General features: G+C 31.3%; 1 protein-coding gene across 5 annotated transcripts in view; it reads left to right on the forward strand.

Annotated features, from left to right (window-relative positions):
* Positions 1-26,091, forward strand: part of LOC118185446 (uncharacterized) — a 46,070-nt gene that overhangs the window by 12,731 nt on the left and 7,248 nt on the right. For 3 of the 5 annotated variants that reach the window (XM_085814509.1, XM_085814510.1, XM_085814511.1), the window contains exons 4-8: positions 3,327-3,514; positions 8,987-9,103; positions 11,561-11,695; positions 12,836-12,862; positions 14,452-14,684. In XM_085814509.1, coding sequence (XP_085670635.1) covers positions 3,327-3,514; positions 8,987-9,103; positions 11,561-11,695; positions 12,836-12,862; positions 14,452-14,684 — 700 coding nt within the window. Of the gene's footprint in view, positions 1-3,326; positions 3,515-8,986; positions 9,104-11,560; positions 11,696-12,835; positions 12,863-14,451; positions 14,685-16,449; positions 17,237-26,091 lie in introns of those variants that run through there. The other 2 variants (XM_085814512.1, XM_085814513.1) reach the window with 2 other exon arrangements.

Raw genomic sequence — 26,091 nt, forward strand, 5'->3', positions numbered from 1 at the left:
TAGCCCTCGAGGCTTTGCCATAATCACACACACACACACACACATGATGTCAATAATCTGCTATTTCCGTTATGACTCATTATTATTCTGTAATTATGACGTCATTATTCGGTAAGTATTTTTTCTTCGATATTCCGTACTCAATGTTGCAGTTTCCTGAACCTATAAACTGAATGTTTATATTTTGAGAGGCAACGCGGATTTCAGGAGTTGGTGGATTTTCGGTATTTGACTGTACTGTATATGTTATGTACCCATGCGAAAATGCTCTATATATTTATTCTTAATCTCTAAAATGCCCACATTCAAAAGTGCTATATATGTTTATTCCTAATCCAAAATCAATCAGACCCCAACAGTTTTCTTTCTTTCCTTCTTCTTCGTCTTTTTTTTTTTTTTTTTTTTTTAAATTTATAAGTTTTTATATTTTATAAAATGTAGGAGAAAATAAGTACTCATACCTGAAACACTTATGATAAAACTCATTTGTAAATTAAAACGAAGTGTAATTCCTTTTTGCTTCTGTTAAACAAACATGAATTATAATTTCTTAGTAATAGTAAAATATATCATGAAAATTTTGCATATGTATGGATATAATAAACTTCGATAAAATAAGAAAATTAAGTTTAAAAACCTAAAGCCAAAATCACCTGCTGTAAACTGCTTTAATTCACTAGTAATAATTAAATTAAGATCAAAACAAAGTGAAAGCAAATTCAAATATCATATTTAGTTCAGTTAAGTAGAAAAATGAAATGGTATATTTTTTGGGGGGGAGTAGAAGTGTAAATAATCATTGTGTCAGGTGACAGCAGTAAAAGCATTTAAAAAATAAAATCCCATAAAAATCCAAACCATATTAAAAAAAAAAAAAAAAAAAAAAAAAAAAAAAAGGCAATTCCGAAATTATTGGATAAACCTAAATAGTGTAGAAATGAAATTCGAACAAAGTAATCTCTTCAGACGCGAAAACTGGAAAAGAATAATTTAAAATATTATATTAATAGATAAATAAAATGTATTTTACATTTCCCAGAACATCGTCGTTGAGGAGGGGGTTGGTGAATCAAGAAATGGAAAAGGGAAAAAAAGCCTCATTTTAAGCTAATAGATGCAGTTTTAAAAATTAAGTGAATGTTAATCAGGAAAAAATTAATTAAACTGTGCATTTAACAGTCCAACCACGATAGGCTTCTAAGTTATTTAAAATGGCAAGCTGCCTAACAGTTGTACACACCGCTATCTGTGTTATTAAAAAAAGAGCATAATTATTTTAGCCTCTGTTTTATGTCCAATAAGCAAAAACTTTGTGGTGTTATTTCCTTTTTTAACTTTAGTTAAAATTTTGAATTTCGCAATTGCCAAAATTTGTTTAATTCCATTTAAAAATTATTATTCTATAATTCTTATTTCGCATTTTTCTTTTTGCTACGGAAATAGCACAGCTACCACTAAACTTTTGCCTTATTCTTTGCAACTTCTCATTTGAGCTGAATTCGTTAAATTACACGCATGAAGAATTAAGTTATATACAGTATTTTCCTATTCCATATAGGATCAGTCTCGTTCTTTTTCAACTGTTTGTTTTGGTTTTTATTTTATGAGGGTTTTTTGTGTGTGTGTGTGTGTGTGTATCTTTTGTGAGGGAGGTTGCTAATCAATGTTCTGATGTTTAAGATATATTTTCAATTTATATTTATCTCTTAAAAAAAAAAAAAAAAAAAAAAAAAAAAAAAAAAAACACTTTTGTTCAAATTTTGGTATTTATCCACATTTTCTGTATTTTTTGTTTAATTAATAAAACACGTTAAAAATTAAGTCTAAATAAATGTATGTGTATTTTTCAAGTCTGTGAAAGGAGGGGGATGCATTTCTAGGTCCTTTCATATTCCTGTTTTCCAAACATTTAATGACTGGCTTATTGCTTAGTTATATTTTAAGCATTTTGCTTTTTGCATTCATTTACAAGAGCAGCGAGGGCTAATAAAGAAGAAACATTTGTAAGAAAATATTGTTTCTTCTTTATTAATCTTTACTGCTTAATTTCAATGACTTACTACAGTCAAAAGTCGTAATTCGGACACCCATAATCCGGATCTCAAAGCTAAAATCTTTCTGCGCATGCGCCGCTTTGACGCACACACATAGGCGTTTTATGCGTGCGCATATGCGTTTGCGCAAGCGCAGAATACATTTTCGCGTGCGCGTTTAATGTATAACGGACGGTATAAGCTCTAATTATCTATTTCAGTTAATGTTGATGATTGCGTTGTTCCTTAATCTTCGAATTGGATCCGGCTTATTATTTTTTGTAGACTGTAAGAGCAATTTTATAAAAGTAAGCTTGAACTTTCGATTATGTCAAATAGAATTTCCGATGCTGGAGCTCCCAAAGGATCTAGAAAACGAAAGTATGTTTCGATGTCCATCAAACAAAAAAAAACGAATTGCTACAAAAAATGGATAAAGCCATAGCCTTTGTTTATCTAACCGTTCCAAAATCTGTTTATCAATTTCACGCTGCTCTGCTGGGGGGGGGGAGACGTTGCGGCGCACAATGAACTGGAAGTTGATCTGTCAGCACTGTCGTTATCTTCAGGGCAGATGTTTTTATTTTATTCGGCTTATAATGCCTTACTAAATGTAGTATTTCATCTCGATGTACTCCGTCTTTGATATGATTTAAATCCAATTCCTCATCATTATAAATATCACGAATACAAATCAAATAGTTTTCTGGTTGCAATTTTCTAATTTCGGCTATGCGTAAGGTATGCTTTACGCATGCGTGTGTTGAAAGAAATGTTTAATATTTAATAAAGTAAACAAATAAATATTAAGCGTCTTTTTTTTTTGTAAATTTTGATACCCTTTAGATCATAATTGCTCATTATTTTATAAATTACAGTTTCATATTTTTAATTTTATAATTTCTGCATGCCATCTTACCAGATTTAAATTGATGATCTATAATCCGGAATCGACGAAGTCCCGACGAGTCCGGATTAAAGACTTTTGACTGTATATGCAACATTTTTTTTTTTTTTTTTTTACTTTAGTCTTTAGTTTATCATAGTTGCTCTATAGTGCATTCTTAAGAGTGTGTGTAATTTATTTATTGTATAAAGATATTTTTTCATATCCTGACAGTTTAAAATGTTTTTAGAGCAAATTAAGCAGTTTTTTTTTTTTTTATGTCATAAATTTTAGTAGCCTTATGTTTTAATTTGCAGTGTGAGGGATCTGGCTTTCTGATGCTATTCTGTCTCTTTTAAAATAGTTTTTATTTTCATAATTTTCATTTGCCTAAATATTTGTTTAAGATTTGACTTGAGTTGGAAACTGCCTACACAATCCAGTGTGAAAGATCGTATTCTTATCAATAAAACAAAGGACCAGTTAGCTATCACCATTCAAAATCTACAGAAGAATGATACTGGTCCATATATTTGTGAGTTGCAAAATGACGGTATCATATCAAGTCGCAAAATTTCTGTGTCTGTCAGATCAAGTAAGTGTCTTATTTTAGCTATTAATACGTCTCAGAAAAAATAATTTTACTTACCATCAAAGCTCCTGATTAACTGGCTTGTATGTTAACTAGGCATTGTACGAATAAAATTTTAAGTTTATTGCTGATTGATAGAAAAATTACTGTCACAAACTGTAAGTTTAAAACATGAAAGGTAAGGGGGGAAGTGAGGTAAATACGTGGGAGACAGTGATAGCAGATAATGTCATAGTTTTTAGGAATAGTTTTGATCCACAGTAGTATGTAATTTAAATATATACATATTCTGGAATATATGTACACTGCGCCCCCCCCCCCCAAAAAAAGAGTTTTATATCTCCCGTTCTACTTGGTCAATTGACAAAATTCAAATTGCGTTTTACATGTCTCGAAAGCACGACTTAGGATATATACTAGATTTATATGTAGCATTATTCTAATATAGGTATTTTAACACAAAATCCAACTTTTTCTGAAATAACATATCAATTTTTTCCTGTATTTGAATTCTAATATTCAGTTTATGCCTAGATATTAAATTTTGTAAAATTTGGTGCAAAATTTATGGAGAAATTCAAAAATTTATCTTGGCACATTTTTTTTTTCAATTTGCTCCCAGAATGCCCTCACTTGGCGAACCTCTTACTATGTGGCAACCAATTTTACTTTCCCTTCCATTGGAGCAGGAAAAAAGGCACCTCGTTCCTACCTTTTTACATTGTGCATTATGCAGAAAAAAAGTCGCATCTTTACTACTTCCAAATAATTTTAGCAAAGTGACACATTTGACCACATTTGATGTTTTATCGCTTACAACAAATATGCCAAATTTCAAAATGCACCAATATATAAATTCACATATATCTTCGGAAATTTTGAATAAAAAAATTGTAATTTTTTGCAGGTATGCTTAGAAATACGTTACTTTAAGATGATAATAAAAATTCTGTAGATTATAACTCCAATTTTTTTTGAAAAATTTCTAAAAATTATTTTTAAATACAAATTTTAAAAATAAATTGTAAAAAATGGGTGAATTTTATTTGGAATGAACTGAAGTTTCGAAATGTGAAAGGAAGAATCAAATAAGTTTAATTAAAAAAAAAGAGAGATTAATAAATATATACCAGACTCAATTAACATTGAGGAGCTAATTTTTAAAAAAACTACTCTTGCGATTTTTACAAAACTTGGTAGTTTGACGTAATTTGAGTCATAAAATGGAAATATGGAAAAAAAAAATTGATATGTTATTTCAGAAAAAGTCAGATTTTGTGTCAAAATACCTATAGTAGAACAATGCTATATATAAATCGGATACATATCCTAAGTCGCGCTTTCGAGACATAAAAACGTAAGTTGAATTTTGTCAATCGGTCCAGTAGAACGGGAGATATGCCCCCCCCTTTTTTTTCACTGTGTACTTAAAATTATCCATTAGAATAAACTGGTAAATCATTAATGCCCACGAGTGAACATGTGATAAATTCAGTGAACACTGGTATTTCGGCCTGAGCTTCAGAAATCCTGGCAAATGACCTGGCTGCATAGGTGTTTTCATGGTTTTTCCCATGTGTAACGTGTATATGAGCTAGTTTCCCTTAGAAAGTACTCCATAAAGACATCCCTTCCCTTATGCAAATAGCCCTTGAGTGCTTTGCCATAACCATCATAACTACACCATAAAAAGTTAATTAAGTGTACTGCCATTAATCTCCTGTTTCCTATTGACTCCAATCAAAATACAAGAATAATGTAAACAGAAACATTGTTCTTTCTGTTTTGGAGTCTGATTTAATTTATGTAATCAATTGAACTTATTGTAATAAAACCATTTAAAAATGGAGTTTAATTCTTAACATTAATTTTCTGTTAAATATAATCCTGTCGCCAATTTTTTTTAAATCTAATTTAAAAAATTTTTTAATGTGATTTTGGGTTAACGTCAGATGTTGCCTGCTGTATTTCCCTAGTTAATCGAGAGTATACTGTATTTCTTTGAGATGTATTGCTTAATTTTAGTACGCATTGTAACCTTTTTAATTCGGTGTTCTGGAAAACTCCATGATCTTTCATATTTTTTATTTGATACCTTTATTTTCTGGTTCATTCAGGGCAATGTTGTTTTTAGCATTCAGTATTCAAAATCTGCTTATGATGCAACATAGAATTTACTTTTAAATTCCTTGCTTTTCATACTGATTTATGTTAATCCTCAAAGGTCAAGAATCTCAGTTAACACATTTGTTGCTGTCTATGAGAATACTCCTAGTTGGCAAACGAGTTTACTTGCCTGGCTGTGGTAACTTGTGATTAATCACCTTATCTAAATGACCAAGTACATGTATTGCCATAATAAATGCATACAATGTTTATATAATAAATACATACAACTGACTAAATATATATAATACATTAGCCACACATGAAAAATCAAAAATTCATTTGGTAGCTATGTTAAAATGTTCAGAGCTTCAAAAAAGACTTTCTGCTGAGCAAAAAATAGATAATGTTCAACAGAAGTTGTTGAACCAAGAAAAAGTTTGTTTGTATAAGATATTTGAAAGATTATTTTCTATAGTTCAGTTTTTAGCTGAACAAAATATCGCGCTTAGAGGATCCATTGAAAACCCAGGCAATGCACGAGATGGAAATTTTCTAGGAATACTTGATTTGGAAAATTTGACCTAGTAATGCAGAATCATATAGAAAGAATCGCCACAAAACAAATACACCAAAGTTACTTAAGCAAAACAATACAAAATGAAATAATAAACTTAATAGCAACAAATTAAAAATAAAATTATTGATAGAATAAAATATGGAAACTATTTTGCTGTGATTCTCACTTGTACTCCAGATGTCAGTCTTCAAGAACAAATGTCTCCTAGCATCAGATATGATTTAGATGGAACATGACCAGGCTCAAATATCGCTATATATGAACAATTTATCAAATTTATACATGTAGAAAGCAGCACAAGAGAAAATCTATTTTTTGTGTTAAGAATTGCAAAGTTTAGGGCTTGACATCAATAAGATAAGAGGGCAAGGATATAACAATGGTTTAAGTATTAAATGATGAAGCTTCTGGTGTTCAAGCTAGATTCTTAAAAGAAAATCCAAGGGCATTTACTCCTTGCGCTTCTTGCATTTATAATCTAGTATTGGGACATGTAGCAAAAATTTGCCCTGAAGCTGTAGCCTTCTTTGCTATTCTCCAATGCCTATATGTTTTGTTTTCGGCATCTTCAAAAAGATGGTTAGTACTTCTCAAATATGTAAAAGAACTTAAGGGAGGAAGCCTCTTTGTTGGATTCAAAGTATAAAAGAAGTAAAATACCAAATAGGTGAATTTTATAATGCTCTTTTCAAAATATCAGAATTTTTTGAAATGTTCAAATTTTTATCGGAAAATGACAGAACAACGGCATTTCCAAGCTTGTTTATTGCTCTCCAAATATATTTAACAATTCTAGTAAGCGTTGCTTCTGGAGAGAGATCATTTTCCTGACTAAAACTAATAAAAAACTATCTGAGATCAGCAATGACTCAGGACAGATTTTAGCAATTATGTCGACTGAAAATAATGAAATAATGAAAGTGAAGAAGCAAGGAAATTGGATTTTCTAACTATTTGAGAAGAATTTACAGAACAAATACTTAGAAATATGTAAATTCATATATTCATATTCAGTGATGTAAATTTATATTCAATAAAATGTAATTGTTTTTGTATTTTGTGCATTTGTGTTTTTTAATGTATGTAGAAGTTTACCTATCTTATGATCTATGACATTTGATTTATATATATATATATATTGAATTTGCATTTTATTTGAATATTTAATATATAGAGGATCCCCGCAAAAAAAAGAATCCAATTGAGCCCCGCACTTATTCGATCCAGGCCTGCATAGGACTAAAATATAAATCTGAAATAAGTTCAAAAATTAGTTTTTTTTCCTCCTTCATCCACCTAATTTTTCATGCTCACCAGTGGCCGAGCAATAAAGTCGCTGAACACTGGTAGTTCGATCTGAGGTTCGAATCCCGGGAATGGGCAGGCTGCATGGGAGTTTTTGTGGGTTTCTCCACCTGTAACATATATACGAGCCAGTTTCCGTTAGAAAGTCCTTCACGAAGGCAAATAGCTCTTGAGTGTTTACCATAATCACACAAACCAAACCACTAATTTTTCCGTGTTGTTTTCCACTGTGGAACAAAGTTGCCAACCCTGCTGGTGAGATGTATGTTTTCTGCAATCTTTATAGAAGATGAAGTAAAAATTTTATTTTTCACAATGTTGATATTTATCAGACTCTATCAATACTAAATGCCTCGGTAAAATGTAACATAGATCTACTGCATTCTTATAGTAAAAATATTCAGTATTGGTTGTATTCAAGTCCTTTTAAGATTATTGGACATCCAGACTTTTTTTATGTATTATTATTAATTAACTGACTATTAGTTACAGCTGTATCAGTTTTACAGATTAAGAACCATGTAAAATCTTTCAAAATTTTTCATTTTCTTGTCATGCAAGTTCCTTTCATTGCAATATACACCAGTACTTTGTTTATTTCATTGAAATTTAAATGTTTGTTACTTTCAAAAGATGAATGGCTTTTAAAATGATTTTTTTTTTTTTTTCTTACATAGCTTCAAAAAAACTTAAGCTTACCCATTATGCCTTTCTAAATTATGAAGTTCGCCATCTTCCTTCAGGAATAAATTTGTTGTGAATTAACTGATTGTGACATTTCCAGTCTTGTAAATAAATAACCAATACAGTCTTTACTCAAAATATTTGAAGCTGCCTTTGAGATCAAATTCTGACATACCAAATTTGATCTTTATGTACTGTGATAAAAGTGTGAAGGGCAAAATGAGAACAAATTTTTCATTGTCCAAGATCTCACAAGAATTTTGTGAGGAGTGGCTTTACTGATGTTAAGATCATCCATCAGCTGTCTTTGTAAGAGTTAGATAAGCAACAGTTATAAAAAAATTTTATTTTCTCATTTGTTTGAGACTGCAAAGGGCAATCATCATTTTTGCATCCATTGTGAAATTGTCTGTACCATCATATTGGATGGTACAGACAATTTCACAATGTATGCAAAATATTGGAATGGTGTTAATGCTAGTTCTTATGTTTGACACCACATTTAAAAATATCCCCACTGCTGATTTTCCCGCTTTACATGAAGACATTTCTATTCTTTGCTCAGTTTTTGAATCTGTGATAGCAAATGTTCTGTCTCAGACTATATAGAATTTTCTCTAAGAAACAAGTTGAGATGTCATAGGAATAAATGCTGTCAGTTAACATTTGTCAGGTTCAATGGAATTTCTTTTTAAAAAAAGTCCTAAAACTTAGTAGATGCATTATGTATTATTCATTTTAAAAAAAAGTTCTGATTTTGATTTTATATCTGGTATAAAATAATTTTATTGCATTAACAGAAAAATGTGTAAAACGATTTTTTGATTGTGGAGGAGGCATATGCATTTCAAAACGTTATGTTTGTGATGGCTATGTGGATTGTTCAAGTGGTTATGATGAATCCGTCAAATTATGTGGTAAGTTCTTTAAAATTATTTTTAATTTAGGAATTGGGTATGTCCTATATTTAACTCATCCACCAAAAAATCTGTAGATGCAATTTAAATTTAATAACTTCATAACTTCTCTAAATAATGATATATAAAAAATAGTATGCATTTTCCTAAATGGGACAAAAAAGAGCTTTTTGAGAAGAGTGAAATTTAAAATTATTACTGCCTTAATATAAAAACTCTTCGTAATTGTGATCACTGAGTGATTACAATTATGGAAAGATTGAATATCTATGAATTTTGCAGTTGAAGCAAATTAGTATACCTACAGTATTAAGGTTCATTACCATTAGAATTTTTAGTTTAAGTTATAAAAGCAGTCCTAGACATGCTTTCTTTGTGCAGTTTCACGGTTAATATAACATATTTGGGCAGGTATTCATTTTCTATCTTGCTAACCAAGATTCATAGTTAAACCGTCTGTGAAGTGAATATTGACTGCTGAAGTGAGATTTGTTAGTTTAGATAAATCACTTGTCAACATTTCAGTTAGGCAAGAAGTAGTGATAGGTTATAGAAGTTTTATGTTGATATCTAACTACTTACTCATGGGAATTATATGCTTTGTATCTGTCAGTAATTATTATGCTGACTTGTTGTAATTAGTATAAAATTTACTCAACGGATCTGCTAATTTACTTTACAGCACTTCATGGATAGATACTATATGGTGTTATGTGGTCTGATGCCTGCTAGGCATTCAAATTGACCCTCTTTCTGATAGAAGTATATGGTGTTATGAATAGCGCTAGTGATTTAGTCCTGCCATGGTAATGATATAAATTGCAAAACTCTTTAAGCAGGAAATATCTAGAAATGCTTTAAGTTGGCAATATTTTTTGTGTAAACCATGCACTAAAGCTCGTTTTGGTGTAATTTTATTTTCTGTCTCCAGTAATTTGTTTCATACACAAGTTATTCCATCTACACAAAGTCAAAAAAATTAGAAGAGTGTCTTGTGAAATTATGAAATTTTATTAAAGCTGTTGATTGAAATTTTTTGTTAAAAAATTCCACTGTGCAATGAAAAGACAGCTGTAAAAATAAATTCAAAATGCAAATTAACACTATTAAAAAAATCGTAAAAAGGGGATATTCTTTTGGAACTGTATTCCTCTTTTCAAGGAAGAAGCAGTTTTTTATGTCTGTCTTGTTTTAGTATGCTGACTTAACACAATTTTTTATGAAGTACCATGTGACAAGCCATAGGAACTGCATGCTTGTGGATTTGTTTCCAAAAGACAAAAAGTATTTATAGAGGTCCTTGTTGAAATTACTGAGTTGAAGAAGTTCTGGTTGCTACCTCTGAATGATGATTATTATTTGTCAATAGCAGTCCTTTGGAACTGGAGTCAATCTACCATCCAGCTGCAGAAACAACTTTGACAGCAATTGGAAAAAGGCATGAGCATAAACAATTCACAGATGCATGTATATGGTAGGCCTATTGTTTGTGTCCCAATGGTTTCCCAATACCATGAGTCTTCAGGAAAATGTACTGAAAAATACTGTAACTGAGAACCTGCTAAGTGCAACCAAGCTGCCTTCTTTGACAAGTCTATGTTCGACAACCAATACAGTGTAGCACAGGTCAAAGGAAGATCAAGTTTTGCTGGAGACAGAATGCTTATTTGGGCAAGGATAAGTTTAGGTGAGTATATTGATTTGCAGATCATTGCAAATGGATCCCTGACTGCTAAAATATATAGGGATGAAATTCTTATATCCTTGGAGCATGTCTAATATTGTGGTTGTAGGGTGATTCAGCTCTTTTTATTATGCATAGTAATCGTAGACTTAATCCAACACACCTTGTAAAATGGATGTTTGAAGGAGAAACAGTGGAGCATATGTAATGTTTGGCATGCTTCTCAGATTTGAATTCCTTAGAATATGCTTGAGACACTGTGGGAAGACATGTTGCTGCTAGACACGGTCTCCATTGATTAGCCTTCAGTTTCCAAAATGGCCATCTTGAAGAGTGAGGGAAAATCACTCAGAACCTCATTAATCCAATGTTAGCTTTGTTGCACATTTGAAGTGGTCACGTACCTTTCTAGACTGTTGATAAATTTCATGACTTTTTTCTCCCCTCCTCCAAGAGTTACAGGTAGAAGTAAATTTTTTATGGCAACATGTGTGTTTCCTGTTAAATTTACTTTTCTTTACATTAAGATATGATTTTACACCTTTTGGATACTTTGTTTTCTTTTCCCATTCAAAAATATTTTTTTTATACTGTGCTGTGTATTTTTCAGCACTTGTCGATTTTTATTAAATCACTTGCTGCTGTAATTTTGTTAAGCAGTGTATTAGTGAAAATTTATATTTTTATATTTAAATTGAGAATATCACATACTATGATACTTTGTCCATCAATTTGCATGCTTGTATGAATTAGAATGTGCTATTATTTTACAGGACCAAATCCTTGTCATGGAAAGATTTTATGTGATGGACGTTGCATCCCTCAGGAATTTTGTTGTGATCCCACTGTGAGCAGTAATTGTTCCATAAGCTATTTGATGCCCTGTTGTCGTGAGGTGCTTGACGAAGGTTATATTATTTATGCTGCTTGTTTAAAATGTATAAAAAGGCATTTATTTTGTTATACATATCTTTTGAAAGGCAGTGATTTCTTATAAACAAAAAGCTATGATTTTGTTTTAAAGTGCCGTAAAAAATTTTCATGTAAATTTACATTTTGGGAAATAATGTTATTTCATAATCAAAACATTGATTTTCAAGCAATAACAACCTAACATCATCCTATTTGTTTTTTAGATTGACATTAATGGAAAACTTTATTTTTTTACTTTCTTTCTTTTTTGATTCCTTGATGAAAATTTTTGTAATTCTATTTATAGGCCAAATTCTGCTTCACTTTTCATCTGCACAAAATATGCTGTTAGAATAAGGGTTGGGCAAACTTTTTTTGGAAATGGTCAGGTCTAAAACATTAGACTCAGCCAGGGAAAAAGGCCGGGAAAAGGTTCAGAAAAGTTTTTATACGAAATGATAGTCTTATGTAATATTTATATACATTTTTCTGACACTTGAGAACAAGGAAATATTTCCCTTTCTTAATAAACATATTCTAGAGCAAGTTAAATTTTGTACAAATACAGTGTTGTAACTGCTTTTTTCCCCTGAGATAATATTTCGTCATACATGAGTTTGAAGTTAGTACTTCCTATTAATGTTGTTTGCAAATAGTCATCTCTTAATAGTGAACTGTACTACGACTCTGCACACTTCATTTTTGAAAACATTCTTTCATGTTGATAACTACATCCAAATACAAATCCCCATATGTATAATTGTAATTGATTGTATTTATGTGCAAAAAGTATAGAATTGGGTGTGATCCATTTCTTTATACATCATTTTATAGATCTGATCACTTCCAGCTGAAGGGCTGTTCATAGGTACATATATATACACACTATTATATTAATGAATAATAGTGTGTATATATATGTACCTATGAACTGATAATCAAGTATTTTTATCACATAATATCTGCATCGTATTTTTTAAAATTTCTGGGATGATGATTAAAAGTTCCATATATATATATGTATATCAAAACAGTTGTTTCAAAAATATATTAAGATAGTATTTTCTTTTGCAAAAATGGTTTATTTGTCAAGGTATCATATTTAAGCATTTTTCTCCCTTTAATTACTCTGACAGGTCTCTATCATTTTGAGGAATACACTGGTAAGCTTAAAATCTAGTTTTTATAGTACAACGTAAACTTTGGAATCTTTTGCATTGTTTTCATTTTTAGTTACTTATTCTTATTTCTGATATGCTTTAATTATTATTTTATGTATCTGTTTTTCTGTTATAACTTAATACCTATATTACAGAACAAAAAGAAAGTCAAGTTAAATTATCTGTTTAATTCTTATAAAAGTGTGATTATCCTTTCAAGAAGTGATGAGATATTCAAAATCTTTAATATGTTAATTCTGATGTTTTATATTCTGGACATCATAAGGTAAAGTACATAATTGTTGGATCATTAGGAAAGTACGTAATTTAGTGAAAGACAAGTTTCGATTTCATGTAAATTTGCCAAGCAATGTAAGCACAGAATAGCTGATATGAAAATAATTATTCATGCATATAGTGAAATCACTTTCAGTATGAATCGGGGGGGGGGAATCTAATATTAAATCAGTACTTGAAATTGAAATCTCATTTATTGTTATGTAAAATTAGAGAATGAAAAAGTTTGTATTGTTACAAGTAAATTTAATCATATTACTGTTAGTGATTGAAAGGTTTTATTGAAAAGAATATGTTAATTACTCTTATCGAGTCATTAAAATTATTTATTAATCCTTTGAAATAAAAGATGATTGAACATGGCTTGTGATTATAAATGGGCTGTTCGGAAAGGTGCTGGAAATCCCAAATCTGTCAATTGTGTTCCTGGGAATTTACCTACTTGTCTGAAAATTCCTTGGTGTACATACTCATTGAATTTCCAGGAGATGCATTCCTTCCTTGTGTAATAACTAGAGATAGAAATCCTCAGATATTACAACCAGCCTTCAGTTATCCAAATTAAAATATCAGTTTTAACTTTTTGAGATGAGGAGCTTACAAGTGCTAGCATATTTTGATGGGTTTCTTATTTTGTCTTAAATTTAAGCTAAATATTCGTGTTTAGTTCTGATTGCTGAATATTGTAATTCAACATGGGTTCAGCCCAGGTAAACAGGCTAACTACAAAGGTGTTTTTCATGGTTTTCTGCCATTGATAACTGAAATACAAGCCAGTTTCTTTCAGAAAGTCTTCCACGATGGTGTCCCTCTCCTTAGGCATTTTGTCCATGTTCATATAACCTAACCTAGCATAATCATGTTAGTTCTGATTATCAAAATTCGTATTACAGACATTCTGTAAATTAAATATATATATATAAATAATGCCAGTAAACTTCATGTGCTTATAGTAAGAAAAAAAATGTTAAAATATTCATTATATAATCAACATTTTAACAATTTATAAAACATAAAAGTTAAGTTCAAAATAAATTTTGGAATTTTAATCCTTTGTTATATCTAGTACCTGGTGCTGAAACAGTTTAGTAGTCAGAAATTGTATCAACCCAATATAATGTCATATTAATAGCTGTTGATTCATCTAAAATTTTTAATTTAAAAAAAAAAATGAAGTAGAATTTCTTTTTCAGTGCTGTTCAATAATTTTTCCTTGAAATATTCTGTAATTTCTTAATACAAAAGTATTCTATTTCTTCACCTGATTTAACTTTTTCTCCTTTTTTAATTAACAGATTCAGTAGCATTGCCATGCCCTCCATCAGTTGATTGTCATATAGTCCCTAATTTTGGAATAGGCTGTTCCATATTGCATGTTGTAGCAATCTGTGCTGCTGTTGTGATTGTGATTTCAACTGCAGCTTTATTTCTGGCATATCGTATTTGTTCAGAACGTACCGAGCAGCTTCATAGGTGGTCTAGGGTTTCTGAAAATGAATTCCGTGCAGCTATCACTTCAAGACATGGGGTAAGATTATTTTGCAGCTATTTTATGTTACATTAAAGATTGCTAAAACCACTGTGTTATTTTACAAAGTATTAAAAACTTTCAAAAATAGCACGTATGACCTTTTACCAGTGTAATGACAAAATGCTCTAACTTAACTTTAAAAAAAAAAGCATTTTAAATTATTAAACTTAAAATTAATAGAATATTTATCAGTTATATTTAAGAAAGTAAAATGCGGCATATTCTAATGTAATATGTGGCATATTGGTTAAGAAATATACATGAAATAAAACCATAACTCAAAAATAAATTGTCACCATATCCATCCTTTTGCTTTACAGTCCCTTTATATGGACATATGATATCAACTTCTTTGAATCCTGATGTTATTAACGATATTTTCAACAAATTCATGCACTTCCTACCCATTTTACAACATCTTCATAAGATGCTCAATGAGTTTTGCTGCTTTTGGTATAAGTGTGTAATCCGTCACTCATCCAATATTCCCACTGCTTTCAAACTTCAGCTTTGAAGAATTTATTAACTGACAAATCTAATGGTTGTAGGCAATTTTTTATATATGTTTTTCACTGAATCAAATAAATGAGAATACATGGAATCCATTATCAACAATCATTTTGGTTGGGAAAAAGATCCTGTGTGACACTACTGAACTTTTTATTGCCATTCATGCTTGTTTTGCACATTCATTTGTTCTCACTTCTGCAAATAATTGTTTTTAGGAAAATCTCCTTTTATAGAATAGTTTTCCATTTAAAAATTTAGAATAGTTTTAGCTTGTCACCATTTGTGACACAAATAACTTCACACATGAAGTTAATTCTCCATCATAAGCATGGATACAGTTTTGCACAAATTTCATCATCAGTTCTGTTTGCAGAAGAATCAAATATTAACGCGTTTACTACTGTGGAAGTCGCCGGTGGCTGGCACTCGGCTACAGCGCCGTCAGGACCACCGGTGACCGGCAAAGTGACCAACAGTAAAATTATATAATTAAGAGCAAGTATCGATACAGATAAATTTTGAAATAATAACCATTGTTACTATAATGTTTTGAAGAGTAATAGATAGCAAAAATTTAAATAATAAATCGCAAAAATGGTCTGCAACCCCTCGGGGGGTGAGCGGTGACTCTCACCAGGAAAAATGCATTAAACACAATTACATAACTCACCTTACCTTCTGTAGATAATATTTCAACATAGAATGCATCGAATAATAAAAAATTGAATTCATGTTGGCGCCATGGGCAAACCACGTAAAATGCGCATGGCATTCAACATGTTAATATTGTTTCATCCATATTTATTATCTGTGATAAAAAAATTTTTTTGCTTGTTGATATTATCTGTCATATACTGGAAAAAAGTTTTTATTATTATTATTGTTATTATTATTAAATTCTACCAGTCCCTTGGTAATTGTTGCCTTATTGTTCTTCTGGTATGCGCAGAATTTTGTTGTTTTTGTTGTAAATCTTCTGCACCAGCAAGGCCTTCCTTTGAAGTTATTTGTACTCATTTTTAGTACCATAAGTTTTGCTTATAAGTGAATTTTTACAGTCGAAATTGTCATTCCCTTTCCTTGTTGTTTCTTTATCTATTTTGTCATATTTGAAAAATTGCTTTCAATAATAAATTAGGAATAAAATAATATTTCACATAAATTGACCATTTAGCGATCTAATTATATTGATTATTTGTGTCAAGCTTCTTCAAGACAAAATTGACTGCTTTATGTAATTTTAATTTGTTAGGCTGGATTGTTGTTAAACAATGGGAACTTTCTGCATCTTCTAGATTTGGCTGAAGTACCACTTCTTTTGGCTCATTTATGTTGTGGCATATTTCCAGTTCTCCAATATCAAGTGCATCGCTTGAGCACTTCATATTCTTGCTCAGTATTGCTCTATTCATATTCAGTTTCAATATCCCTTTATTCATATTCAATTTCAATATTGTTCTATTTGTACTCATATTCAATACTGCTCTATTTCCAGTCTGTCCACCATGGAAAATTACACTAAACATAAAATTAGCAATATAGCTTCTATGTCATTTAGGTGCCATTTTCAAAAAATTTCTGCTTCCTTTTCACTTAAAAACTATTTAACAAGTACTTGTACCTAAGTTGATGAGATCTGTAGCTGGCAGAATGCCAAGAAGAATGAATATGTGCTAAAGGGGGTAGAAAGAATGTGTCAAGTTCATTATTACAATTCAGGTGGGAGTTGCACCCGTGTTTGGAAAGAACCGCAGTAGATTTGCGGTGGAAAGGGAAGGGGAGGAGAGATGATAAGTTTTGGAAGATTCATCAAGAAACAGAGAATATAGGCTAATCAAACCAATGTGAAGACTGATTTGAGTGAGGTCAGAATGTATTTGTTCCGAGATCTTGTTTAGGAGGAATAAGGCACAAAGGACCTTGGGGAAAAAATATAAACACAGTAAAGTTCACACAAAGCAACTGGGTGATCCAAGTGATTTACATCTTATGAAATATTTTTTAGATGCATGTAAGCAGTAGAAATGCTGCACCTCCTGCAAGTTTTAAACACATAAATGCAGCAATGTTTCTTCTGGAAATTATGATAGTCCTGACTTTTTCTAAAAGTAGACAAAATTATATATATATATATATATATATATATTTTTTTTTTAATCTGGGGTCTGAAGAATGTTTAATTATAAGAAAAATTGCTTTCAATAATAAATTAGGAATAAAATAATATTTCACATAAATTGACCATTTAGCGATCTAATTATATTGATTATTTGTGTCAAGCTTCTTCAAGACAAAATTGACTGCTTTATGTAATTTTAATTTGTTAGGCTGGATTGTTGTTAAACAATGGGAACTTTCTGCATCTTCTAGATTTGGCTGAAGTACCACTTCTTTTGGCTCATTTATGTTGTGGCATATTTCCAGTTCTCCAATATCAAGTGCATCGCTTGAGCACTTCATATTCTTGCTCAGTATTGCTCTATTCATATTCAGTTTCAATATCCCTTTATTCATATTCAATTTCAATATTGTTCTATTTGTACTCATATTCAATACTGCTCTATTTCCAGTCTGTCCACCATGGAAAATTACACTAAACATAAAATTAGCAATATAGCTTCTATGTCATTTAGGTGCCATTTTCAAAAAATTTCTGCTTCCTTTTCACTTAAAAACTATTTAACAAGTACTTGTACCTAAGTTGATGAGATCTGTAGCTGGCAGAATGCCAAGAAGAATGAATATGTGCTAAAGGGGGTAGAAAGAATGTGTCAGGTTCATTATTACAATTCAGGTGGGAGTTGCACCCGTGTTTGGAAAGAACCGCAGTAGATTTGCGGTGGAAAGGGAAGGGGAGGAGAGATGATAAGTTTTGGAAGATTCATCAAGAAACAGAGAATATAGGCTAATCAAACCAATGTGAAGACTGATTTGAGTGAGGTCAGAATGTATTTGTTCCGAGATCTTGTTTAGGAGGAATAAGGCACAAAGGACCTTGGGGAAAAAATATAAACACAGTAAAGTTCACACAAAGCAACTGGGTGATCCAAGTGATTTACATCTTATGAAATATTTTTTAGATGCATGTAAGCAGTAGAAATGCTGCACCTCCTGCAAGTTTTAAACACATAAATGCAGCAATGTTTCTTCTGGAAATTATGATAGTCCTGACTTTTTCTAAAAGTAGACAAAATTTTATATATATATATATATATATATATATATATATATTTTTTTTTTTAATCTGGGGTCTGAAGAATGTTTAATTATAAGAAAAATTGCTTTCAATAATAAATTAGGAATAAAATAATATTTCACATAAATTGACCATTTAGCGATCTAATTATATTGATTATTTGTGTCAAGCTTCTTCAAGACAAAATTGACTGCTTTATGTAATTTTAATTTGTTAGGCTGGATTGTTGTTAAACAATGGGAACTTTCTGCATCTTCTAGATTTGGCTGAAGTACCACTTCTTTTGGCTCATTTATGTTGTGGCATATTTCCAGTTCTCCAATATCAAGTGCATCGCTTGAGCACTTCATATTCTTGCTCAGTATTGCTCTATTCATATTCAGTTTCAATATCCCTTTATTCATATTCAATTTCAATATTGTTCTATTTGTACTCATATTCAATACTGCTCTATTTCCAGTCTGTCCACCATGGAAAATTACACTAAACATAAAATTAGCAATATAGCTTCTATGTCATTTAGGTGCCATTTTCAAAAAATTTCTGCTTCCTTTTCACTTAAAAACTATTTAACAAGTACTTGTACCTAAGTTGATGAGATCTGTAGCTGGCAGAATGCCAAGAAGAATGAATATGTGCTAAAGGGGGTAGAAAGAATGTGTCAAGTTCATTATTACAATTCAGGTGGGAGTTGCACCCGTGTTTGGAAAGAACCGCAGTAGATTTGCGGTGGAAAGGGAAGGGGAGGAGAGATGATAAGTTTTGGAAGATTCATCAAGAAACAGAGAATATAGGCTAATCAAACCAATGTGAAGACTGATTTGAGTGAGGTCAGAATGTATTTGTTCCGAGATCTTGTTTAGGAGGAATAAGGCACAAAGGACCTTGGGGAAAAAATATAAACACAGTAAAGTTCACAGAAAGCAACTGGGTGATCCAAGTGATTTACATCTTATGAAATATTTTTTAGATGCATGTAAGCAGTAGAAATGCTGCACCTCCTGCAAGTTTTAAACACATAAATGCAGCAATGTTTCTTCTGGAAATTATGATAGTCCTGACTTTTTCTAAAAGTAGACAAAATTTTATATATATATATATATATATATATATATTTTTTTTTAATCTGGGGTCTGAAGAATGTTTAATTATAAGAAAAATTGCTTTCAATAATAAATTAGGAATAAAATAATATTTCACATAAATTGACCATTTAGCGATCTAATTATATTGATTATTTGTGTCAAGCTTCTTCAAGACAAAATTGACTGCTTTATGTAATTTTAATTTGTTAGGCTGGATTGTTGTTAAACAATGGGAACTTTCTGCATCTTCTAGATTTGGCTGAAGTACCACTTCTTTTGGCTCATTTATGTTGTGGCATATTTCCAGTTCTCCAATATCAAGTGCATCGCTTGAGCACTTCATATTCTTGCTCAGTATTGCTCTATTCATATTCAGTTTCAATATCCCTTTATTCATATTCAATTTCAATATTGTTCTATTTGTACTCATATTCAATACTGCTCTATTTCCAGTCTGTCCACCATGGAAAATTACACTAAACATAAAATTAGCAATATAGCTTCTATGTCATTTAGGTGCCATTTTCAAAAAATTTCTGCTTCCTTTTCACTTAAAAACTATTTAACAAGTACTTGTACCTAAGTTGATGAGATCTGTAGCTGGCAGAATGCCAAGAAGAATGAATATGTGCTAAAGGGGGTAGAAAGAATGTGTCAAGTTCATTATTACAATTCAGGTGGGAGTTGCACCCGTGTTTGGAAAGAACCGCAGTAGATTTGCGGTGGAAAGGGAAGGGGAGGAGAGATGATAAGTTTTGGAAGATTCATCAAGGAACAGAGAATATAGGCTAATCAAACCAATGTGAAGACTGATTTGAGTGAGGTCAGAATGTATTTGTTCCGAGATCTTGTTTAGGAGGAATAAGGCACAAAGGACCTTGGGGAAAAAATATAAACACAGTAAAGTTCACACAAAGCAACTGGGTGATCCAAGTGATTTACATCTTATGAAATATTTTTTAGATGCATGTAAGCAGTAGAAATGCTGCACCTCCTGCAAGTTTTAAACACATAAATGCAGCAATGTTTCTTCTGGAAATTATGATAGTCCTGACTTTTTCTAAAAGTAGACAAAATTTTATATATATATATATATATATATATATATTTTTTTTTTTTTTTAATCTGGGGTCTGAAGAATGTTTAATTATAAGAAAAATTGCTTTCAATAATAAATTAGGAATAAAATAATATTTCACATAAATTGACCATTTAGCGATCTAATTATATTGATTATTTGTGTCAAGCTTCTTCAAGACAAAATTGACTGCTTTATGTAATTTTAATTTGTTAGGCTGGATTGTTGTTAAACAATGGGAACTTTCTGCATCTTCTAGATTTGGCTGAAGTACCACTTCTTTTGGCTCATTTATGTTGTGGCATATTTCCAGTTCTCCAATATCAAGTGCATCGCTTGAGCACTTCATATTCTTGCTCAGTATTGCTCTATTCATATTCAGTTTCAATATCCCTTTATTCATATTCAATTTCAATATTGTTCTATTTGTACTCATATTCAATACTGCTCTATTTCCAGTCTGTCCACCATGGAAAATTACACTAAACATAAAATTAGCAATATAGCTTCTATGTCATTTAGGTGCCATTTTCAAAAAATTTCTGCTTCCTTTTCACTTAAAAACTATTTAACAAGTACTTGTACCTAAGTTGATGAGATCTGTAGCTGGCAGAATGCCAAGAAGAATGAATATGTGCTAAAGGGGGTAGAAAGAATGTGTCAAGTTCATTATTACAATTCAGGTGGGAGTTGCACCCGTGTTTGGAAAGAACCGCAGTAGATTTGCGGTGGAAAGGGAAGGGGAGGAGAGATGATAAGTTTTGGAAGATTCATCAAGAAACAGAGAATATAGGCTAATCAAACCAATGTGAAGACTGATTTGAGTGAGGTCAGAATGTATTTGTTCCGAGATCTTGTTTAGGAGGAATAAGGCACAAAGGACCTTGGGGAAAAAATATAAACACAGTAAAGTTCACAGAAAGCAACTGGGTGATCCAAGTGATTTACATCTTATGAAATATTTTTTAGATGCATGTAAGCAGTAGAAATGCTGCACCTCCTGCAAGTTTTAAACACATAAATGCAGCAATGTTTCTTCTGGAAATTATGATAGTCCTGACTTTTTCTAAAAGTAGACAAAATTTTATATATATATATATATATATATATATATATTTTTTTAATCTGGGGTCTGAAGAATGTTTAATTATAAGAAAAATTGCTTTCAATAATAAATTAGGAATAAAATAATATTTCACATAAATTGACCATTTAGCGATCTAATTATATTGATTATTTGTGTCAAGCTTCTTCAAGACAAAATTGACTGCTTTATGTAATTTTAATTTGTTAGGCTGGATTGTTGTTAAACAATGGGAACTTTCTGCATCTTCTAGATTTGGCTGAAGTACCACTTCTTTTGGCTCATTTATGTTGTGGCATATTTCCAGTTCTCCAATATCAAGTGCATCGCTTGAGCACTTCATATTCTTGCTCAGTATTGCTCTATTCATATTCAGTTTCAATATCCCTTTATTCATATTCAATTTCAATATTGTTCTATTTGTACTCATATTCAATACTGCTCTATTTCCAGTCTGTCCACCATGGAAAATTACACTAAACATAAAATTAGCAATATAGCTTCTATGTCATTTAGGTGCCATTTTCAAAAAATTTCTGCTTCCTTTTCACTTAAAAACTATTTAACAAGTACTTGTACCTAAGTTGATGAGATCTGTAGCTGGCAGAATGCCAAGAAGAATGAATATGTGCTAAAGGGGGTAGAAAGAATGTGTCAAGTTCATTATTACAATTCAGGTGGGAGTTGCACCCGTGTTTGGAAAGAACCGCAGTAGATTTGCGGTGGAAAGGGAAGGGGAGGAGAGATGATAAGTTTTGGAAGATTCATCAAGAAACAGAGAATATAGGCTAATCAAACCAATGTGAAGACTGATTTGAGTGAGGTCAGAATGTATTTGTTCCGAGATCTTGTTTAGGAGGAATAAGGCACAAAGGACCTTGGGGAAAAAATATAAACACAGTAAAGTTCACAGAAAGCAACTGGGTGATCCAAGTGATTTACATCTTATGAAATATTTTTTAGATGCATGTAAGCAGTAGAAATGCTGCACCTCCTGCAAGTTTTAAACACATAAATGCAGCAATGTTTCTTCTGGAAATTATGATAGTCCTGACTTTTTCTAAAAGTAGACAAAATTTTATATATATATATATATATATATATATTTTTTTTTTTAATCTGGGGTCTGAAGAATGTTTAATTATAAGAAAAATTGCTTTCAATAATAAATTAGGAATAAAATAATATTTCACATAAATTGACCATTTAGCGATCTAATTATATTGATTATTTGTGTCAAGCTTCTTCAAGACAAAATTGACTGCTTTATGTAATTTTAATTTGTTAGGCTGGATTGTTGTTAAACAATGGGAACTTTCTGCATCTTCTAGATTTGGCTGAAGTACCACTTCTTTTGGCTCATTTATGTTGTGGCATATTTCCAGTTCTCCAATATCAAGTGCATCGCTTGAGCACTTCATATTCTTGCTCAGTATTGCTCTATTCATATTCAGTTTCAATATCCCTTTATTCATATTCAATTTCAATATTGTTCTATTTGTACTCATATTCAATACTGCTCTATTTCCAGTCTGTCCACCATGGAAAATTACACTAAACATAAAATTAGCAATATAGCTTCTATGTCATTTAGGTGCCATTTTCAAAAAATTTCTGCTTCCTTTTCACTTAAAAACTATTTAACAAGTACTTGTACCTAAGTTGATGAGATCTGTAGCTGGCAGAATGCCAAGAAGAATGAATATGTGCTAAAGGGGGTAGAAAGAATGTGTCAAGTTCATTATTACAATTCAGGTGGGAGTTGCACCCGTGTTTGGAAAGAACCGCAGTAGATTTGCGGTGGAAAGGGAAGGGGAGGAGAGATGATAAGTTTTGGAAGATTCATCAAGAAACAGAGAATATAGGCTAATCAAACCAATGTGAAGACTGATTTGAGTGAGGTCAGAATGTATTTGTTCCGAGATCTTGTTTAGGAGGAATAAGGCACAAAGGACCTTGGGGAAAAAATATAAACACAGTAAAGTTCACACAAAGCAACTGGGTGATCCAAGTGATTTACATCTTATGAAATATTTTTTAGATGCATGTAAGCAGTAGAAATGCTGCACCTCCTGCAAGTTTTAAACACATAAATGCAGCAATGTTTCTTCTGGAAATTATGATAGTCCTGACTTTTTCTAAAAGTAGACAAAATTATATATATATATATATATATATATATATATTTTTTAATCTGGGGTCTGAAGAATGTTTAATTATAAGAAAAATTGCTTTCAATAATAAATTAGGAATAAAATAATATTTCACATAAATTGACCATTTAGCGATCTAATTATATTGATTATTTGTGTCAAGCTTCTTCAAGACAAAATTGACTGCTTTATGTAATTTTAATTTGTTAGGCTGGATTGTTGTTAAACAATGGGAACTTTCTGCATCTTCTAGATTTGGCTGAAGTACCACTTCTTTTGGCTCATTTATGTTGTGGCATATTTCCAGTTCTCCAATATCAAGTGCATCGCTTGAGCACTTCATATTCTTGCTCAGTATTGCTCTATTCATATTCAGTTTCAATATCCCTTTATTCATATTCAATTTCAATATTGTTCTATTTGTACTCATATTCAATACTGCTCTATTTCCAGTCTGTCCACCATGGAAAATTACACTAAACATAAAATTAGCAATATAGCTTCTATGTCATTTAGGTGCCATTTTCAAAAAATTTCTGCTTCCTTTTCACTTAAAAACTATTTAACAAGTACTTGTACCTAAGTTGATGAGATCTGTAGCTGGCAGAATGCCAAGAAGAATGAATATGTGCTAAAGGGGGTAGAAAGAATGTGTCAGGTTCATTATTACAATTCAGGTGGGAGTTGCACCCGTGTTTGGAAAGAACCGCAGTAGATTTGCGGTGGAAAGGGAAGGGGAGGAGAGATGATAAGTTTTGGAAGATTCATCAAGAAACAGAGAATATAGGCTAATCAAACCAATGTGAAGACTGATTTGAGTGAGGTCAGAATGTATTTGTTCCGAGATCTTGTTTAGGAGGAATAAGGCACAAAGGACCTTGGGGAAAAAATATAAACACAGTAAAGTTCACACAAAGCAACTGGGTGATCCAAGTGATTTACATCTTATGAAATATTTTTTAGATGCATGTAAGCAGTAGAAATGCTGCACCTCCTGCAAGTTTTAAACACATAAATGCAGCAATGTTTCTTCTGGAAATTATGATAGTCCTGACTTTTTCTAAAAGTAGACAAAATTTTATATATATATATATATATATATATATATATTTTTTTTTTTAATCTGGGGTCTGAAGAATGTTTAATTATAAGAAAAATTGCTTTCAATAATAAATTAGGAATAAAATAATATTTCACATAAATTGACCATTTAGCGATCTAATTATATTGATTATTTGTGTCAAGCTTCTTCAAGACAAAATTGACTGCTTTATGTAATTTTAATTTGTTAGGCTGGATTGTTGTTAAACAATGGGAACTTTCTGCATCTTCTAGATTTGGCTGAAGTACCACTTCTTTTGGCTCATTTATGTTGTGGCATATTTCCAGTTCTCCAATATCAAGTGCATCGCTTGAGCACTTCATATTCTTGCTCAGTATTGCTCTATTCATATTCAGTTTCAATATCCCTTTATTCATATTCAATTTCAATATTGTTCTATTTGTACTCATATTCAATACTGCTCTATTTCCAGTCTGTCCACCATGGAAAATTACACTAAACATAAAATTAGCAATATAGCTTCTATGTCATTTAGGTGCCATTTTCAAAAAATTTCTGCTTCCTTTTCACTTAAAAACTATTTAACAAGTACTTGTACCTAAGTTGATGAGATCTGTAGCTGGCAGAATGCCAAGAAGAATGAATATGTGCTAAAGGGGGTAGAAAGAATGTGTCAAGTTCATTATTACAATTCAGGTGGGAGTTGCACCCGTGTTTGGAAAGAACCGCAGTAGATTTGCGGTGGAAAGGGAAGGGGAGGAGAGATGATAAGTTTTGGAAGATTCATCAAGAAACAGAGAATATAGGCTAATCAAACCAATGTGAAGACTGATTTGAGTGAGGTCAGAATGTATTTGTTCCGAGATCTTGTTTAGGAGGAATAAGGCACAAAGGACCTTGGGGAAAAAATATAAACACAGTAAAGTTCACAGAAAGCAACTGGGTGATCCAAGTGATTTACATCTTATGAAATATTTTTTAGATGCATGTAAGCAGTAGAAATGCTGCACCTCCTGCAAGTTTTAAACACATAAATGCAGCAATGTTTCTTCTGGAAATTATGATAGTCCTGACTTTTTCTAAAAGTAGACAAAATTTTATATATATATATATATATATATATATTTTTTTTTTTTAATCTGGGGTCTGAAGAATGTTTAATTATAAGAAAAATTGCTTTCAATAATAAATTAGGAATAAAATAATATTTCACATAAATTGACCATTTAGCGATC

Source organism: Stegodyphus dumicola, chromosome 4 (assembly GCF_044657685.1).
Source record: "Stegodyphus dumicola isolate Sdum_Otavi_A_Nest chromosome 4, ASM4465768v1".
NCBI lineage: Eukaryota > Metazoa > Arthropoda > Arachnida > Araneae > Eresidae > Stegodyphus > Stegodyphus dumicola.